This window comes from Saccostrea cucullata, unplaced genomic scaffold, assembly GCF_032062105.1.
Source record: "Saccostrea cucullata isolate Sc308-1 unplaced genomic scaffold, CSIRO_AGI_Scuc_v1 ctg395, whole genome shotgun sequence".
NCBI lineage: Eukaryota > Metazoa > Mollusca > Bivalvia > Ostreida > Ostreidae > Saccostrea > Saccostrea cuccullata.
The window spans coordinates 259,769-276,778 of record NW_026929552.1 but is presented as its reverse complement, the minus strand read 5'-3'; the positions used below and the strand labels follow the sequence as shown (position 1 = coordinate 276,778).

Here is a 17,010-nt window from a genome sequence, read left to right as displayed (position 1 = left end):
CAAAGTTGTGTTAGCGCGACGGCGTGTTGTGCAAAGTTGTGTTAGCGCGACGGCGTGTTGTGCGTAAGCGTGACGGCGCGATGTGTGTTAGCGCGACGGCGCGTTGTGCAAAGTAGTGTTAGCGCGACGGCGTGTTGTGCAAAGTTGCGTTGGCGTGACGGCGTGTTGTGTGTTAACGCGACGGCGTGTTGTGCAAAGTAGCGTTAGCTCGACGGCGTGTTGTGTGTTAGCGCGACGGCGTGTTGTGCAAAGTTGCGTTGGCGCGACGGCGTGTTGTGTGTTAGCGCGATGTCTCGTTTATCTGAACGCGATGTCGCGCTAACGCAAATGGCCCTATCCGGACACCATAATATTCAGATATGTTGACGTTTTCATAGTTACTCCCTTCCATATGTCAACTGACACTCGATATATACATGGTATATCTCAGTGAACTTGAAATGAAAGACTACACAGTTTGCCACATCGGTTTCATCGTACTATTGTTTGCAGCTGACTGTAAAGCTTCACGTTACGTCACGATCAAGTTGACAGCTGCACTCAAGGTAAATTGTACACGCCTCCTAACCGCAAGCTTTACGACTGGAACTTTCTTCTTATCCCTGATTGGTTGCTCGTGCAACAGACTATTTCCGTATCAATGTTGATAATTTGAGTTGACCAATCACGTGAATTGTTTACGCTGGATGCATCTGACGAAAATGATTGTGACGAAACGTGAAACTTTACAGTAAGCTGCAAACAATAGTAATTTGATGTTTACCTTAATAAAAGGGCAATAAGATGAGACAACAAGGAAAAAAATATGACAAACGAGGTGATTTCAGCTTTATCATCGTCAGCGTTCCTTATTAATAACATTCAGTTTCACCTGCTTGGCTTTTACGCTTTTACATAATAGAACATGTAGTCTTTGTCAATTGAGTTAGGTAACGTAGAAGATGAACTCCATTTTGTGTTAAAATGTCCACATTACAACATGTTAAGATAAAAATACATTAAATCCTACTACTCCCGAAGACAAGTGTCTTCAAATTGGTACAGTTTCTTAGTACACAGAATATAAAAGAATTACTAGTATGGTAATCGAGGAATTTTTTAGCAATTACCAAGTGCTTCAAGAACAGTCTCAACAAATTTATGAATTATCAAAGGTATATGTTTTGTACGTTGTATGTTTATATCATTATTACATGTGTTAAAATGTGATTGTAAATATTGTCTATGAGATGTATGTGTCATGTTGTAAATTTTGAATTTACCGGGTGGCAGTAAATACAAAATTTACAACATGACATTTACTGCCACCCGGCAAATTCAAAATTTACAACATGACATATGTCTCTTCACTTCAATGAAATGAACTGAACTGTTTCCCTATTCATCCGATATTTAAGAGCAGGCTCTGAGTACGATCATTTTTAACCGATGCAGACTACTGACAAATAAGTTGAGATTACAAGGATTTTAACAAACTAGTGTAGAGTAAGCAATTTCGTATATTCTTTGGCTATTACATTAACTAAAAATATAATATATCATCGAGTCGTATTCTGGTTGATGTGTTTCATACCAATTGTAAGGCCTTTGTTTTTTTTTAACTGACTTTTTAAACGGAATGTCCCGTCAACCTGTTGAGTATATCTAGAGATGACAGTGGGTGTGACCAGTTACCAGAGGATGCTTTACTCCCCTTAGACACCTCTGAATATCTGGATGCCTGTGTACCATGTCGTTTTCATGACTTGTATGATTTTTCTTTAGAGAAATCGATCACTAATCGTTCATCATTATTTTACTTCTAAAAAATATTATCATAAAAATATTTTTATAGGCTTTGAGCAGCGAGAGTTCTTCTTCATACTAACGCCTACCATGCTTATATATTAAAATTGTTATTTAAAAAGGTAGAATTCATTTTACGATTACAATTGATTAAAAAAGTTTACATAACAAAACATGGAGTTTATTTCATGTCAATCGCCAGGCATTAAATTGAACAGATAAATTTGTGAATGTTATAAAAGAAAACAAAATGCTTGTTATATACCTTTACGTATGATATATTTATATATTTTTCTTTTCCCTACTCTGATATGTATCATTGTGATGTATGTTACAATTTATATCCAATGTTGTATATTGCATATGCTTTTATGTAGTTTTTGTCGTGCCCCCGTAATCCGATTCGGGGTATATAGTTTTTTTTTTTGTGTCCGTCTGTCTGTCTGTCTAGCTTTTTGTCTGTCTGTTTGCCCACAAAAAATTTAACTTTGCTCATAACTTTTCATTTAGTGGAGTTATGACTTCCATATTCTACAAGTGTATTCCTTGTGACAAGATCTTTCTTTGAGTACCACCAAATTTGGCTTTTTGACCTTGACCTTGGCGTTTGACCCACTTTTCAAAAATTCCAAACTTTTACTTCGGTCATAACTTTTGAACGGTAGACACTAGGACTTTCATATTTCACTGATGTATTTTTTGTGGCAAGACCTTTCATTTGAAACCAACAATTTTGACCTTGACCTTGGAGATTTCCGTACTCATGAAAAAACTTTAACCTTGGCAATACATTTTGAACGGTATGGACTGAGGCTTTCATTCTTCATATGTGTATCCCCTGTGAGAAGACCTTTCGTTGGATATCAAGAACGTTGACCCTTTGGTCTTGCCCTTGGAGTTTGACATACCTTTAAAAAACAAATCTTGGCTTTAACTTTGAAGGGCTTTCGTACATGTACTTCTCATATTCAATCCTTGTGACAAGACCTTTCATTGGATATCAAGAACTTTGACCCTTTGACCTTGGAGTTTGACCTACTTTTTAAAAACTTTAACCTTAGCCATAACTTTTGAACGGTTAGGGCTAGGGCTTTCATACTTCACATATGTAAAACTTGTGACAATACCTTTCTTAAGAAACCAACAACTTTGACCCTTTGACCTTGACCCCGGAGTTTGACCTACCTTTCAAAAACTTATAACTTTTGAACAGGTGTGCTAGGGCTTTCATATTTCACACTCGTATTTCTTGTGAGAAGACCCTACTTTGGGTACTAATACATTTAATTTGAATTTAAGAAAAGTTTAATCTTTGCTATGTTGCTATACGGGGGCATCAGTGTTTCACAGACACATCTTGTTTTTATCAACTTGATAAGTCGCGACCGCGATTCGAATTCAAGACCTTTCGATCACATAGCGAGCGCTCTCGGGTACCGTGAAAGAAAAACCTGTTAGAACACACTTTCCTCATTTGTATGCACAGGCGCTTGACGTTTTTAACCTTTCTCTTTATAAATAAAAAATTTCCATACTATAATAATAACCGGTTATTATTATAGTAGGGAATTTTTTTATTCATAAAGAGAAAGGTTAAAAACGTCAAGCGCCTATTTTTGTATGCTACTCAAGGCATTCATGTTTTAAATTCTTTACAAAAAATTCTTTTGTGATTAACCTTTATGAGTTTATCATGCTATTTCTTTTTTTCTCTTTCATTTAACGATGAATTGATTAAAGTTTCATATTACTTATTTTCGGATAATTATACTCAATCACAAATTCTATTGTAAACTTCTGTACGTCAACAAAAGTCATCAAGATTCAGAATCCACGTTCTTCATTTCATATTAATTGATCAAAACTCTCTCCTTTGTGTAGTCATATATGATTCAGGTGAGCCTCATTTTCGGTTGTTTTGACTTGTTTAGAATACAATGATCTGTTATATTATCACCCAAAAGTCTAGGAATGACTGTCGTATATTTGATTAAAGGAAGTATATCTGTATCAAAGAGAGAAAAAAAAATCATAGCATCGATTTCATTTCAGGTATTTTATTTATAGGTAGTTTGAAAGCTTCACATGAAATTCTGTAGATCAAACAAGGTTCATTATTTGTTGATTTATTCGATATCAAGAATTATGAACTTTGTGACTTCTACCAGTTTTTTGTTGTTTTTTTTTTACAAATTGAGAGGGAAAGGTTAACAGCGTTATAATGCAATTTAAGGTACATCGATACTCTGATAAGAGAGGTAACTCTTAATGACAAAAATATCTATTATCCTTTTATTAATTTGTTAAGTTGAAGTGTCATTTTTTGTCCAATTTTGCGCCGCAAGCAATTCTATAATGGTTTGAATTTTACTTAGCATTTATATTTCCTTTGGAAAATTATAAGAGTTAAAGAAAAGGTTTATATATGAGTGAGCAGAAGGTCTATATGAATTTTAAGTAATAAGTCTTTATAACACAAAAAAGCGTAAGAACTCCGCGCATGATCCTGGTGCCTTGGCAAAAAAAATAAAATTTTCAACAGTTACAAAAGCTCGACATGAAAAGAGACCATTACACCTTCATCGAAAGGTGATTGCCAGTACGCCTTCTTAAAAAGCGTTTGTTATATAATGACAAACAAACAAACAAAAAGATTATAACGCTTTTCAAAACGCATACGAATGCCAAGTTAATATGTGATGTGTTATATTATCATAATGACTAGATGAAGGATAGGATCAAAGCCAGCTTTATTTTTTTTTATCCTTTTTCATACTCTTGTGCATCAGACAGGTAAGTGATAACATGTGATAAAAAGAGACGTGATTATTCCACCAAAGTCGTGAAAGTCGTGACCAGTAGGTCCAGGGTTCAGACCGGAGTGTGTTTAGAATTTTTTATTATTTATTTATTTTTTTATTTATTTATTTATTTTGTAACCAAAATGGTAAAATATTTCCTTGAATATATTATTAACCATTTTAAATTCTATATAAAAAAAATCATTTGAGAAAAAAAAGACTGCATACTTTATACTTTCATCCTATTAGACTTTTAAAAATACATTTTATCAAAACTGTTAAATTATAATTACAGATTTACATTTTATTTTCTTAAATACCGTGTACAACACATAAACCCATAATTTGAGTATTCTAAGCATGTTTAATATTGTAAAGTATACAAGGGATAACTTAATCCTCTTCATCTCTTTAAAAAACAAGATGTGTTTGTGAAACACTGATGCCCCCGTATGGCAACATGCTCAGTAGCAAAGGTTAAACTTTCTCTAAGGCAAATCAAATACTAGTATCCTGGTACCACAAAAAGGCCTTCTCAGAAGAAATACCATTGTGAAATATGAAAAGCCCTAGCAATACCTGTTGAAAAGTTATGGCCAAGGTGAAAGTTTTTTTTTTAATTAGGCCAAACCCCTAGGTCAAGGTCAGGTCAAAGTTATTGGTTTCTAAGGAAAGGTCTTGTCACAAGAATTTCATATTTGAAGTATGAAAGTCATAGCTTTAACCGTTCAAAAGTTATGACCAATATTAAAGTTTTTTAAAACATGATCAAACTTCTAGGTCAAGGTCAAAGGGTCAAAGTTGTATATATCCTAGGAAAGATCTCGTCACAAGGATTATACATGTAAAGTATGAAAGCCCTAGCCCTCACCGTTAAAAAGTTATGGCCAAGGTTAGATTTTTTTTTAAAGTAGGTCAATCTGCCAGAGTCAAGGTCAAGGTGTCAAAGTTTTTGCACAGGAGTTTGCGTACCTATCAATTTTACCGAAATTTTCAGTAAATCAAAAAATACGTAATACCTACATGTATAATAAAAACACGTGTAAAATTGAACTTCTGTGGTTTTTGGAATCCAATGAAAGGTCTTGCCACACAGAATTCATCGAGAAGTATGAAAGTCCTAGCTCCAACCGTTTAAAAGTTATGTCGAAAGTAAACATATGTGAAGTATGAAAGACCTAGCCCTTACCGTTCAAAAGCTATGGCCGAGGTTTAGGTTTTTTTAAAAGTAGGTCAATCTCCAAGGTCAAGTTTAAAAAGTCAAAGTTGTTGGTATTCTATGAAATAGAATAGGTCTTGTCATAAAATACTAGCTGTTACATATGTGAAGTATGAAATTCCTAGTATCTACCGTTCAAAAGTTATGGCCAAAGTAAAAGTGTGTTTTTGTAGGTCAAACTACGAGGTCAAGGCCAAGGGGTTAAATTTGGTGGTACCCAAAGAAAGGTCTTGTCACAAGGAATACACATGTGAAACATGAAACCCATAACCCCACCCACTCAAAATCTATGGGCAAGGTTAAAGTTCTTGCGGACAAACAGACAGACAGACGGATGGACAGGGCAAAAACTACATATCCCCGACACTTCGTTTACGGGGGAGGGCATAAAAATCATGTGAAAAAAAAATCTTTGGATTGCTGTTTTCGACTTTTTATTTTTCAATTTTTTTTTTGAATTGAATTATAAAACTTGAAACAAAATCGATGGCTCCTTGAGGGATTCGTGAAATTTCGACTGGGCTAGCAAAATACCCGAGTCTGATTTGTCTTTGGAAAAAATGGATGCAACTTTATCTTATTTTTTCATCAAAATTAAATATTTTAGTTTAAAGCCGGATTTCGAACTTTACTCGTTTTAAATTTTTTTCAGATGTTTTCTTACTTAATTCTCCCTTCCCTGTATGAATTAGTATGAGGTTCTTTATTCCATTGATAAAGAAATACGGACCTCGAAAATCTCATCGGGTTCGGGATACAAACGTTTTGGTTCCAACATCAACAGAAAATAATGAGTTTAGTTCCGTCAGGCGTTAGTGTTGTTATAATAACAACTTTGCATCCACTGGGTTATGCAAAAGTTTTAATACAGGTTGTTACCTTATTTTTTATCATTGTTACTTTGTAGAAATGCTTAAAGAAATTCATATGTCTCATTTCAAGAAATGAAAGTAGAAACTATTCATTTCGAATTTTCTCAGTGTTAAAAGTCCTGTTCAAGCAACCTAAAGGTCATAGTGATGGTTGCTTAAATATTAAGTTTCTTTTCAGTTAGGGAACGAACCAGTGTCTCCGTATTTGGCAAAGTCTCCACTTTGGCGGAAACCACAGTATTACTATCCAAATGTCCTTCAATATAGTAGGTGTTCTTTTAAATTCATCAGGTCCAGCACAATACCCTGATAAAGGTATATAGCTAGATAAAGCTATATAGCTTTATCAAGGTATTACAGATACCTTGATCAAGGTATTTTATTTAATGAAAATTCAAAAAAAATCTTTAAAAATTAAATACTGAAAGTCGAGTTCTGACTTTTTGTCATTTTGTCCACTCATGCATGAAAAGCACTCTGGTATCTAAAAGACAGCATAAAAAACGTCTCCTCACACGACATGCTGTTATACTGATTTATTTGTGTTTGAGTACTTTACATGCATGGGTGAATTTACTGACAACAACTCAGAACTCAACTTTCAGTATTTAATTTTTCAAGATTTTTTTTGAATTTTCATTACATAGAATACCTTGATCAAGGTATTAGTAATACCTTAATAAAGCTATATAGCTTTATCAGGACATTGTGCTGGACCTGTTCATTTCATGTTCAACTGAACTTTCCAAATGAAAGATTCTCTGATTGTAAACAGCTTATGTTATTCTTATTATTAATTTCTACAGATAAACAATCATGGTGGTTTTGATTTATACTCTCAGTGTGTATATATTTATTCATAATGTCTTATATATATGGCATTGCAAATTGTAAAGTGAAAACGCGTAAAACCATTTGGGACCAAGATAATAATTACTTTGAAGAACCTTATGATTATGAATATGAAGAATATAATAGATAAGAATGTTTGTTTTAGTTCGACACATTAAAAGAAGAGATGGATTTTTTGGATTGTACAGAGGGCTAGTACCAAGAATTCTGGAGGGCATTGTTGGGAGTTTTGTGACACAAAATGTGACTGAGGTAAGAATTCTGTGGGGAACAAAACATTGTATTTATCATGGTTGGTACATTAATGTATATATGTGTGTCGGATACCTACATGTACATCTGAGTATTTCATACATGCCAACTTTTGAAAATTCCCATGGGGGATTTAGCGCGTGACGACAATTTTCAAAGCTTTAAATTCACGACATTTTGTCGTGAAATTGAATGATTATGAAATTATCTTTTTTTTTAATTTATAATATTGATATTACTTATCAATACAACTTTTAAGGATTAATTTAACACAAAAAAATAATGTTTTTCTTTCCAAAATTTAAATATTTTTGCTAAAATAGGTGCCTCTCTCACTAAAGAAGGGGTATTTTGTTACATATGTAAACAAAATTTTTTTTTCTACCATGACACATAATTTAGTAAAAAATTGAAAAATGTATAACTTTTAAATCATTTTTTTCAAAGGCAAAAAAATATACAAGGTTTTGATACTGTAAAATCTCGTTTCTGGAAAAAATTTGAGATTTTTTTTATTAAATTTCAATTAATTAAAAATTCTAATAAGATATTAAATTTACAGAAATTTATACCACCTATTCAAAAAAGAATAATTTTTGTTACAGTCATAAAATTTGTCAGGCTTGATGGTGCCATGTGGGTATTTCCTTAAGTCATGCACTTACTGATTTTATGGTTTGATTAGTATTTTATTGTCTTTAATTTAGGTTTTTAATAAAATGACTAACTGTTATCAGATTAATCTATGTGTTTCATCTTGCATACCCCTTAAAACTGACAAGATAATCCCCTAATTGCCCCAAGCTATAAGCTACTTGTACCTGGACAACTCCGTGCGTTCAAGCGTGAAATGATTTCCTGTGGCTATAGGCCTAATTTACACCTGGTTAAATAAACAATGAAACTTATCTGTGTGCATTGAATAAACAAGTCTGACATTGTTTATCCCGATTGTCAAAATTCAGTGGTAGGGAAACTTTTAAAATCGAAAATTTTGGTGATCTTTTTTCAAATCGGGAAATAAGGCAAATTTTTCTTTCCCGATCGGGAGGGCGGGATGAAAGGGTAAAATCGGGAGAATCCCGCCTAAATCGGGAAAGTTGGCATGTATGGTATTTTCTTTTGTAAAGTCTATATATGAACTGAAACAGCTGACAAAGGCATATTTGCAGATTCGTCAATTTCTCTAGAGAGAATAGCTAAACAACAAACTTGTTAATGTGTTGATTTTCAAAATGATCACAAATGATAATTTTTGAGTCCTGTGTTTTACTATGATGCCCCACATACAACAACATGTACATTGTCTAACATTTTCAAAAGGAGGGTCTGCATGAATTGAGATTTAAAGGACAGAATTTACATTCAAATGTAAAAATCATTTTTATACACATATATAACACTTTCCAGGTGGATAAATCCTTTTGCTATGGAGTGTATACAGTGATTTTTCTACACTCAATTTAGGTCCGAATATCGGCCCTTTCCCCTCTCAAAAATTACAGATTTTTTCCAAATTTTCAACAGCTTTTTTCTCAAAATGTATTGTTTTGGTTATATTGAATTTTTTATGTATGACTTATCTAAAATGGAACACTATTGTTTTTGGTCATTCGGACGCTTAAAATAATGGCGAAAAACAGCACTTTGTTTGTGCGTTTGCAAGACTTGGAAAAACACAAAGATCATGATGTCAAACTTGTGTGTCAGTACATCGTAAGAAATTTAACATGCACTTGAATCGGTTAGACATAGCTTTATTTGTAAATTGCAAGTACTAGTAGTTCTACAACAAGCTTCCTTGATTTCATGAAAATTAACTGTTTCTTCATCCTGCAGAAGACTAGCATTGCAGAGAAATACAGCAATGCATGCTTGTAAATCTTGTCAAGATTATTCCATCTCCAATGCGAGCAATAACGAGAAATCAGGAATGAATTTTTTTTCAATTATGTCTACCACTATGGCGAAAAATGGGATATAGGACAATCAAAGAACAAAAATGGAAGAAAATTTAAAATGTAGAACTGTGTCCATTTTGTTGAAAAAAATTTAGCAAATAAATTAAATATATGATATTACATTTACTTATATATCAATTTTATTTACTTGTCAACATGAAGGTTAATTACAATCTTATTGTTTTTCCCAATTTGACACAAATGTCGACAATTTTTCCCAATTGAAAAGGCCCAGGCCCCTTTTAAAAATTGTAGAAAAATCACTGAGTATATAGTAGTTCTATGATCCCACCCCCCCCCCCCCCAACAGACTGCTATTGCAGCTGGTACTGTATCTAAGTACATGAAGTATACTTTATCTATAGAGGATGTAGTTCTGTGAACTAGCTCTACATACTGTTATTCTAGCTGCAGTACTTTATTTTCTATTTCAGTACATGAAGAAGAAGTATCCCATCAATGAAAATGAAGAAGGACCAGAAGTTGTTGTATTTTTCAAACACTTTGCTCTACAGGTACGTAAACGAAGATTTATTTATAAGGTATACTTGCTTTATTTACATCGTTCATTGTTAAAGGTTCCTCCTGTATATTTGAAAGAAGATTTCTATTTCAAAAGTTTCAAGTTTCTGAGAAAATATTTTACATATTTAAAAGTTTTAAAACATTCCATAATAATTTGATCCAATAAATAGAAACTACGCCATACACTCATTTGTTGATAATTGTGAAAATTGAAATATGAGTCTTATTCTGGCAGCAGGGCTTGTTTTAAATTTCTTCTTGTTTAAAATAAGACCAGGGGTAGACATTAACTTTTATTTCCACTTGTCCTTCGGGCAAGTGAACTACAATTTTGACTTGCCCGAATGCAAAATTTGGTTGCCCAAAATTTTTGAAGAAAAAAAAACAGTTATTGTACCTTAATTTGTTGTAATTATAAAAGTTGACAAATTAATCTCTGTTTTGAAGTTATTACTGCCAGAAAAAAATGTTGATATGATGGTGATGCTATATTAATTTTGTAAATGTACATGTATATAAAACACTTTCCTGTCATTTACATGTAACTATCCTGAAAACACAGAGTATGCAGGAATATTATTTTCTTACGATTTTTGTTTGAAATTCTAATTTTTCCTATAAAAAATTGAGGTGAAGCCAGAAGGAAGAATACATCGTGCACCGTGAATAATTGGTGTTCTTCATATAATTCCTTAATTGGGTAGAGAAAGTATTCTGTAATCTCTCTTTCATAATAAGACTGTAATGTAAGTTGTCAGACAGATAATCGTATGTTAAACTATGAAAGAAAACAGAATAACGAACCCGATTTCTGAATAAAGGTAAGATCCAGAAATGCTACCGAGGGATTCCGAATGCAACAACAATGTCCCGTTTTTGGCGGAAATCAAGTGTTTGATTTATTGTGTTGTTTATAAACTTATGTGAGATTAAAAAAAATGTTTCTGTCAGAAATATCCACTTGCCCGATCGGACAAGTACATTGATAGTTTCACTTGCCCGAACTGAGAATTTACTTGTCCCGGGCAATCGGACAACCGTTAATGTCAATCCCTGAAGACTTATTTTGTAAAGACAGGTCTAGTATAATATACCTCTAATCTATAAATTTTCAACATTTCTGCTTCAGAATGATGTTTTATTTGTTTTCATAAGAAAGATAATTATGTTGAATTAATTTTTTTTTCATTAAAAAATGCACAAAAGACTTTGTTCAAAGAAACATTGTTTTATCAGTTGTTTTTTTTAACAGGAGTACAGTGATTAATAACTATTTTGAATAAAATTCATATCAGCATCCAGCTGACAAGAATTTCTATTTCTTTTTTTTTTGTGACAGTCTTCTCAAGAAGTGGCTGCGAAAACTCTTGCAATCATGGCCAGTCAACCCCTACAAGGTTTGTTATTTAATATAATTTATTTTAATGTTGTAATTTATCTACTGTATATCAGATACTTTAGTATTTAGCTACAAGTATGAAAAATTTATCTAGATATTGATTTTATTGTAGATATACTAGCACTAAAGTTATTTAATTTTGTCTATTTAATACCAGTATTAAATTGTGATTAAGTTACCAATGTTAAGCATTAGGACACAAATGTCAAATATTCAAAATTGAAAAAAAAAAACTTTGACTTTTTTTTTTTTAAATATATGTACTAATCGTTTTTTAAACAATTTTCAATTCATATGTTGAATTAAAATAACATTCAAAGACCATGAAAATAACAACCTTAACATGAATAAATCTAATGCAAAGTACACTGTATGTGGCAATTCCATTTTCTGAAACCCAAAGAAATATAACAATTAGCAGACAAATTAATGTTTTTTAGTTGGCTGTTCCATAAATTTTACAAGCAAGACACATTAAATTCTTTTTTTGAACTGCTGAGCAATTGAAAATATAAAAGAAAATCTTGTCCCATTCATGACAATTAATTTCAAATCAAACTATAAAACTATCTTTTGTTTATGTCAAAACTTAACCATTATCTGGTCACTGAACTTGACTTGTACATTTTTAGTGATTGCCCTGCGGACCATGGCCCAGTTTGTGGGACAGGAGACTTTGTACAGGTGAGTCAGAATGGAAATACTCTAAGGTACTTTTTTCCCATGGGGTCTTAATTCCATGGAATCACAATTTCTGTTCAATCCATAGTTAGAAAATCATGGATTTTGTCGATTGATATTGTATGCCTAAGATACACTTGAACAAATTTCTGAGAAAATGGACTATGTACATAGAGGGAATAAATCCCATCTGGGAAAAAATACATCTAATGTATTATAATATGTAGAAGATAGTACCAGTAAATGTCATATGATTTCTTTTCTTTGGAGATGTAAAAAAAATTTGATAATAGATAAAATAACAATACAAAATTATCTAAAATGCATTCTGTAGATTGGAATGTTTATTTGCCTCATCAATTGTATTTTTTTTCATATTAAGATATTGGATGTTTCTATTTAAAATATTATTTTTGTATTTAGAATGAAAATGCACAAGCAATTCTTTTTTGTTACTTGTTTTTCAGAAATATATTTGTTTCTGTGATGGAAATTTATGAGAATGAAGGATTTCTAGGATTTTATTCGTAAGTTATATGCACTGAAAACACCAAATAGAATTATTTTAAAATTTCTATAGCATCCTCTAGTAAGCTTAATGTAACAATCGAATAAATCTTCCCTTAGTACTGCTCATTTTGTCACTTAATATATTGAATATTATATTACATGTATATACTTTATTCATTCATTCAACCAACCTCGGGCACTAGTACAGGCCAGCATGCAAAGCTGTACATGTAGAACATGGAGGGGGGCACTTTTTCTGAGTATAGTATTTTGCTGTAGAAAATTTTCCTTTGGATGCTGGTTGCTCCCCTTTTTATTGCTGTAATTATTTTTTTTCTTTTCAGTGGCATTATTCCACGACTGTTAGGGGATGCCCTCGCCATCATCCTGATCAACTTGATTTCCGATATTATCAACAGATATTTTATAACAGAAAAGGTCAGGGATTTATTCAATCGCAGAGGAAGGAAAAATTACTTATTGATAAGTTTGTATTACTGTACAAAGGAGGAATTTTGGCGTGGATTCAATTTTGGCATTTCTAAAAAGGATGTTGAGATCACTGAAATTAAATATTGCTAACAATTTATTCCATACAGGAGGCTCCGTTATCATTCTTGGCATCACAAAATCACTATAATTACTTATCTTGTGTACTTTAACCATACCTGTATTTGTTTTTATACGCCCGTCTTAAGACGGGACGTATTATGTTATTGACTTCCTGCTCTTTCCTTCCAGGAATACAAGGCCTACACAGCAGCCATTAGTAGTGTAAGTAAGGGCTACTGGACCACAGAGTATCTTTTTATATATGTTTTTTGAGGTTATATTCTTGTACTAGTATTAAAGATTCATGAAGGTGTCAGTGTTGTATAAAGTCTGAGTCTCAGATTTTAAAAACATGATGTACTGTAAAATCACATTTTCATGGGTCAATTTTTTTGTGATTTGAGGAAAAACTTTTGGTTCATGGGGATGAAGAATTGTTGAGTAGTTATGTATGTAACATTTTACATTTCATGGTGGACATGAATTTTTGGGTCTTTTCATACCTCCAAAACAACAAAAATTAAACCCCCATGAAAACTTGTGATTTCACAGTACATGTATTTCCTTAGTGTCATAAAAGATTTTATCATATATTTGCTAAATGCTTACATACTTTTTTTTAATACTTGAATTAATAATTTAACTGTTGAAAATCCACATAGAATACAGAGGCAAAGTATTTGTTATTTAAAGGGAGGGGAGAAAATGCAATGAACCAAAACAAAATTACATGTAATAGCAAATTTTTTCAGCCTTTCTGAGACTGTAATTATTGATACTCTTTCATGCATGATCAAATTCCTTTATAATTTCACAGTTTAAACTAGCATACTTACAGCAAGTTGAAGTTAAAATAATGAATGTTTCTATTTTTAGCTTTTTGTGACCCAATTTACTTATCCCTTTGAACTTGTGTCGAGGAACATGAGTGTGAAACCAGCAAGGTCAGATATTCTAAGTTTGAAATGTATGAATTATCTTAGAATTCTACATCAAAAATGCTAATTTATCTTAAAAATAACTTTTTTGGAATTAAACAACTGTAATATAACTATATTTATAAATTTTATTTTATTAATTTTGTAACCTGCTCTTTCTGTTTTAATTGTTTTATTAATTGTGCATGAATATATGACAGAATATCTTTTCAAGGGTTTTTTTTTTTTTGGCACATGTTTACAATGTCAATGTGACATTAATTATTTCTTACCTCTGTAATTCATGGTCTTTTCCTCTACAGGTTACTAGCCGCTCAGAATATGCCTGACTACACTGACTGGCTAGATTGTTGGAGAATGCTGAAACAAAATGTAAGTCATTGTGTAGCAGGCTCCATCCCCCATAGAATATAAGCCTTGTAAATTCATAGCCTAGGCCATCCTCAAAATAATGTTTTTTTGTCCTCTCCCGACTCAGGGTAAAAACCATGGAAAATATCAGCATACATATTAACAGGAGAAAATTCAGGAATGAAAAGGAAAAAAAATATTTACTGGAGGTTAGAAAAAGTTTTGAGTTAATTGGGCCATTTTAAGCCACCATTCAGTCAAGAGAGTGCAATCAAACAGTTTTTTTTTAAAGATGGCCTTATTGATCTAAAAATATCTGTTGATGTGTTACTTTAAATGAACAAGTTATACCTTTATAATTTGATCAATTACTGTGATTTCAGGGTGAATTACATCGTGGATCAAAGATGTTTCTGCGGGTAGCAAAGAAGGCGACATTAGAGCGATAAATATGCGTTAGCTAGAATTGGTTTGACTTCCTGTAGACAAATTCTGATTGGGTTTGGCTGGGTGTGAATCAGCATCAAAGATTTGTCAAACAACTTTATATGTCAACATTTTTAATATTTTAATGTGTATGTTCTTTATGGATATGCAGTACATGTATTTAATTTTTTTTTTAATTGTCAGATATACAATACTACCTTTTATTTCTTGATCATTAGAAATGTTACTTACGGCTCTGTACATTTTATTCTGTAAGATTTATCTTTAAACATTTTAATTATCTTAATGAATAGGTTTTAAAATTGTTAATCTTTTTTCTTGTAAATTATTTTATTAAGTACTGTTTCTATTTTTATCACATTCACATATATCTTCCTACTTGCATACTGTACATACATTTTAAATACTGATAGGCATATATTAATTATATAAAGCAGATGAACTTGAAAAAAAATGTTTACACAAACATCTGGCTTACTGAGTTTTAATACCCTTTGTAAAATTATAGTCACATTTTGGACTTCTCTAGAAATCCCTTCAGGCCAATTGAACCAATAACTTACCAACAAAACATCCTCAGATGAAAAGGATTTAAGTTTGTTGAAACACATGACTGTCCCAAAAAGGGAGGCACTATCAGGGGACCTAATTGGGAATGAATAATTCAATGGAAAAGGGGACATCTTAAAAAAACATGGTGTAAATTCATATATTTTCAGAATAAGACCCATAAGTTATGGTGGAGCTAAAGTAAAAAAGTCAAGATTTAGTCTTGTGAGAGGGATAATGCTTAGATTTTATTACAATGAAGTAGGAGCAAGTCCAATTTGAAATTAGTTTTAATAAATATATCATTAATATTCATAAAGCAAGATCAAAGATTTGGAAAATGTGTATTTTTGAGCTTAGAACATCAGGAAGGAGTTTCACATCATATTATGAAAAAAAAAATGTTGATTTGGTGAACTTTGTGGCTCCTGACATGGGCCTCCTCAAACGTTTCGTAGCCACAATGAGTACTTAGTGAGTAGTTTATTTATAACATTGTCATAGATTTATTTGAAGTGGTCCTTCTAATGACTGACAAGATAGAAATAAATAATTCAGTGGCAGGGAAATGTTGTGCCTTTCATAATAAAGATACATGTATTTACATGTCTGAGTTTAATTTTAGCTTATTTTTTTCTCCCTTGAGAATGGTAGTGTTTATGTGTACAGTAACATTCCAAGCTTGAGACAGAATATGAAGGCCAATCAATCTAACAAGAACATATAGCTCAATCAGTGAAGCATACTGCTATGTCTGAAGGTCATGTAGCTCAATCAGTCAAGTATCCAGTTACTGGTAATACATATATGTGATACATTATCTGGATCAGTGAGTGTTGGACATTGAGACTCAAGTGAGCATTGTGGACTATGGGTCACTCCTTAAGTTTCATGTCCTTTAAGCCTGATAAGTGGAACTAAACAATCAAAATTTATGCAGTTTTCAAAAATGCTTCACACTCATCAAAAGTTTGAATATTATTATTCAGAGGAGTTGGGATTTTGTTAAAAATCATTCTGATTGTTAACACAAGCTCTCTGAAGCTGATATTAAAAAGATACTTGAGTATCTGATTGGCAATATTCATGTGGTTTCTAAAGATCAGGTCTTCTAGCAATCTATTGGAGTTTCCATGGGTACCAATTGTGCCTCATTATTAGCATTCCTATTTTTGTATTCATATGCATTCAGCATATTTAGATATTTTACTTGAAAAAGACATTAATGGTAATCTAACAACCAAGCTTCTTTAACTTTTCAATTGTCAACTTCCTTTACTTATGCAGCAATATACACCTTTATCATCACATTGTCA

General features: G+C 32.2%; 1 protein-coding gene across 1 annotated transcript; it reads left to right on the top strand.

Annotated features, from left to right (window-relative positions):
- Positions 1-6,535: 6,535 nt before the first annotated feature.
- On the top strand, positions 6,536-16,313 carry LOC134281198 (mitochondrial carrier homolog 2-like). Its single transcript, XM_062763681.1, has 12 exons — positions 6,536-6,676; positions 6,856-6,943; positions 7,675-7,781; positions 10,177-10,257; positions 11,607-11,664; positions 12,299-12,350; positions 12,815-12,874; positions 13,202-13,295; positions 13,599-13,631; positions 14,286-14,353; positions 14,650-14,719; positions 15,082-16,313. The coding sequence occupies exons 1-12, from the start codon at positions 6,596-6,598 to the stop codon at positions 15,145-15,147; spliced, it is 858 nt and encodes a 285-aa protein (XP_062619665.1). The 5' UTR covers positions 6,536-6,595; the 3' UTR covers positions 15,148-16,313.
- The last annotated feature ends 697 nt before the right edge of the window (positions 16,314-17,010 follow it).

What these genes read in the sequence shown, in the direction of transcription:
- LOC134281198 (XM_062763681.1), top strand. Translation starts at nt 6,596, where the DNA reads ATGAGTTTAGTTCCGTCAGGCGTTAGTGTTGTTATAATAACAACTTTG. An exon ending in ATGCAAAAGTTTTAATACAG is followed by an intron (nt 6,677 to 6,855) that starts GTTGTTACCTTA and finishes GTTTCTTTTCAG; the next exon opens with TTAGGGAACGAACCAGTGTC. An exon ending in GGAGAATGCTGAAACAAAAT is followed by an intron (nt 14,720 to 15,081) that starts GTAAGTCATTGT and finishes CTGTGATTTCAG; the next exon opens with GGTGAATTACATCGTGGATC.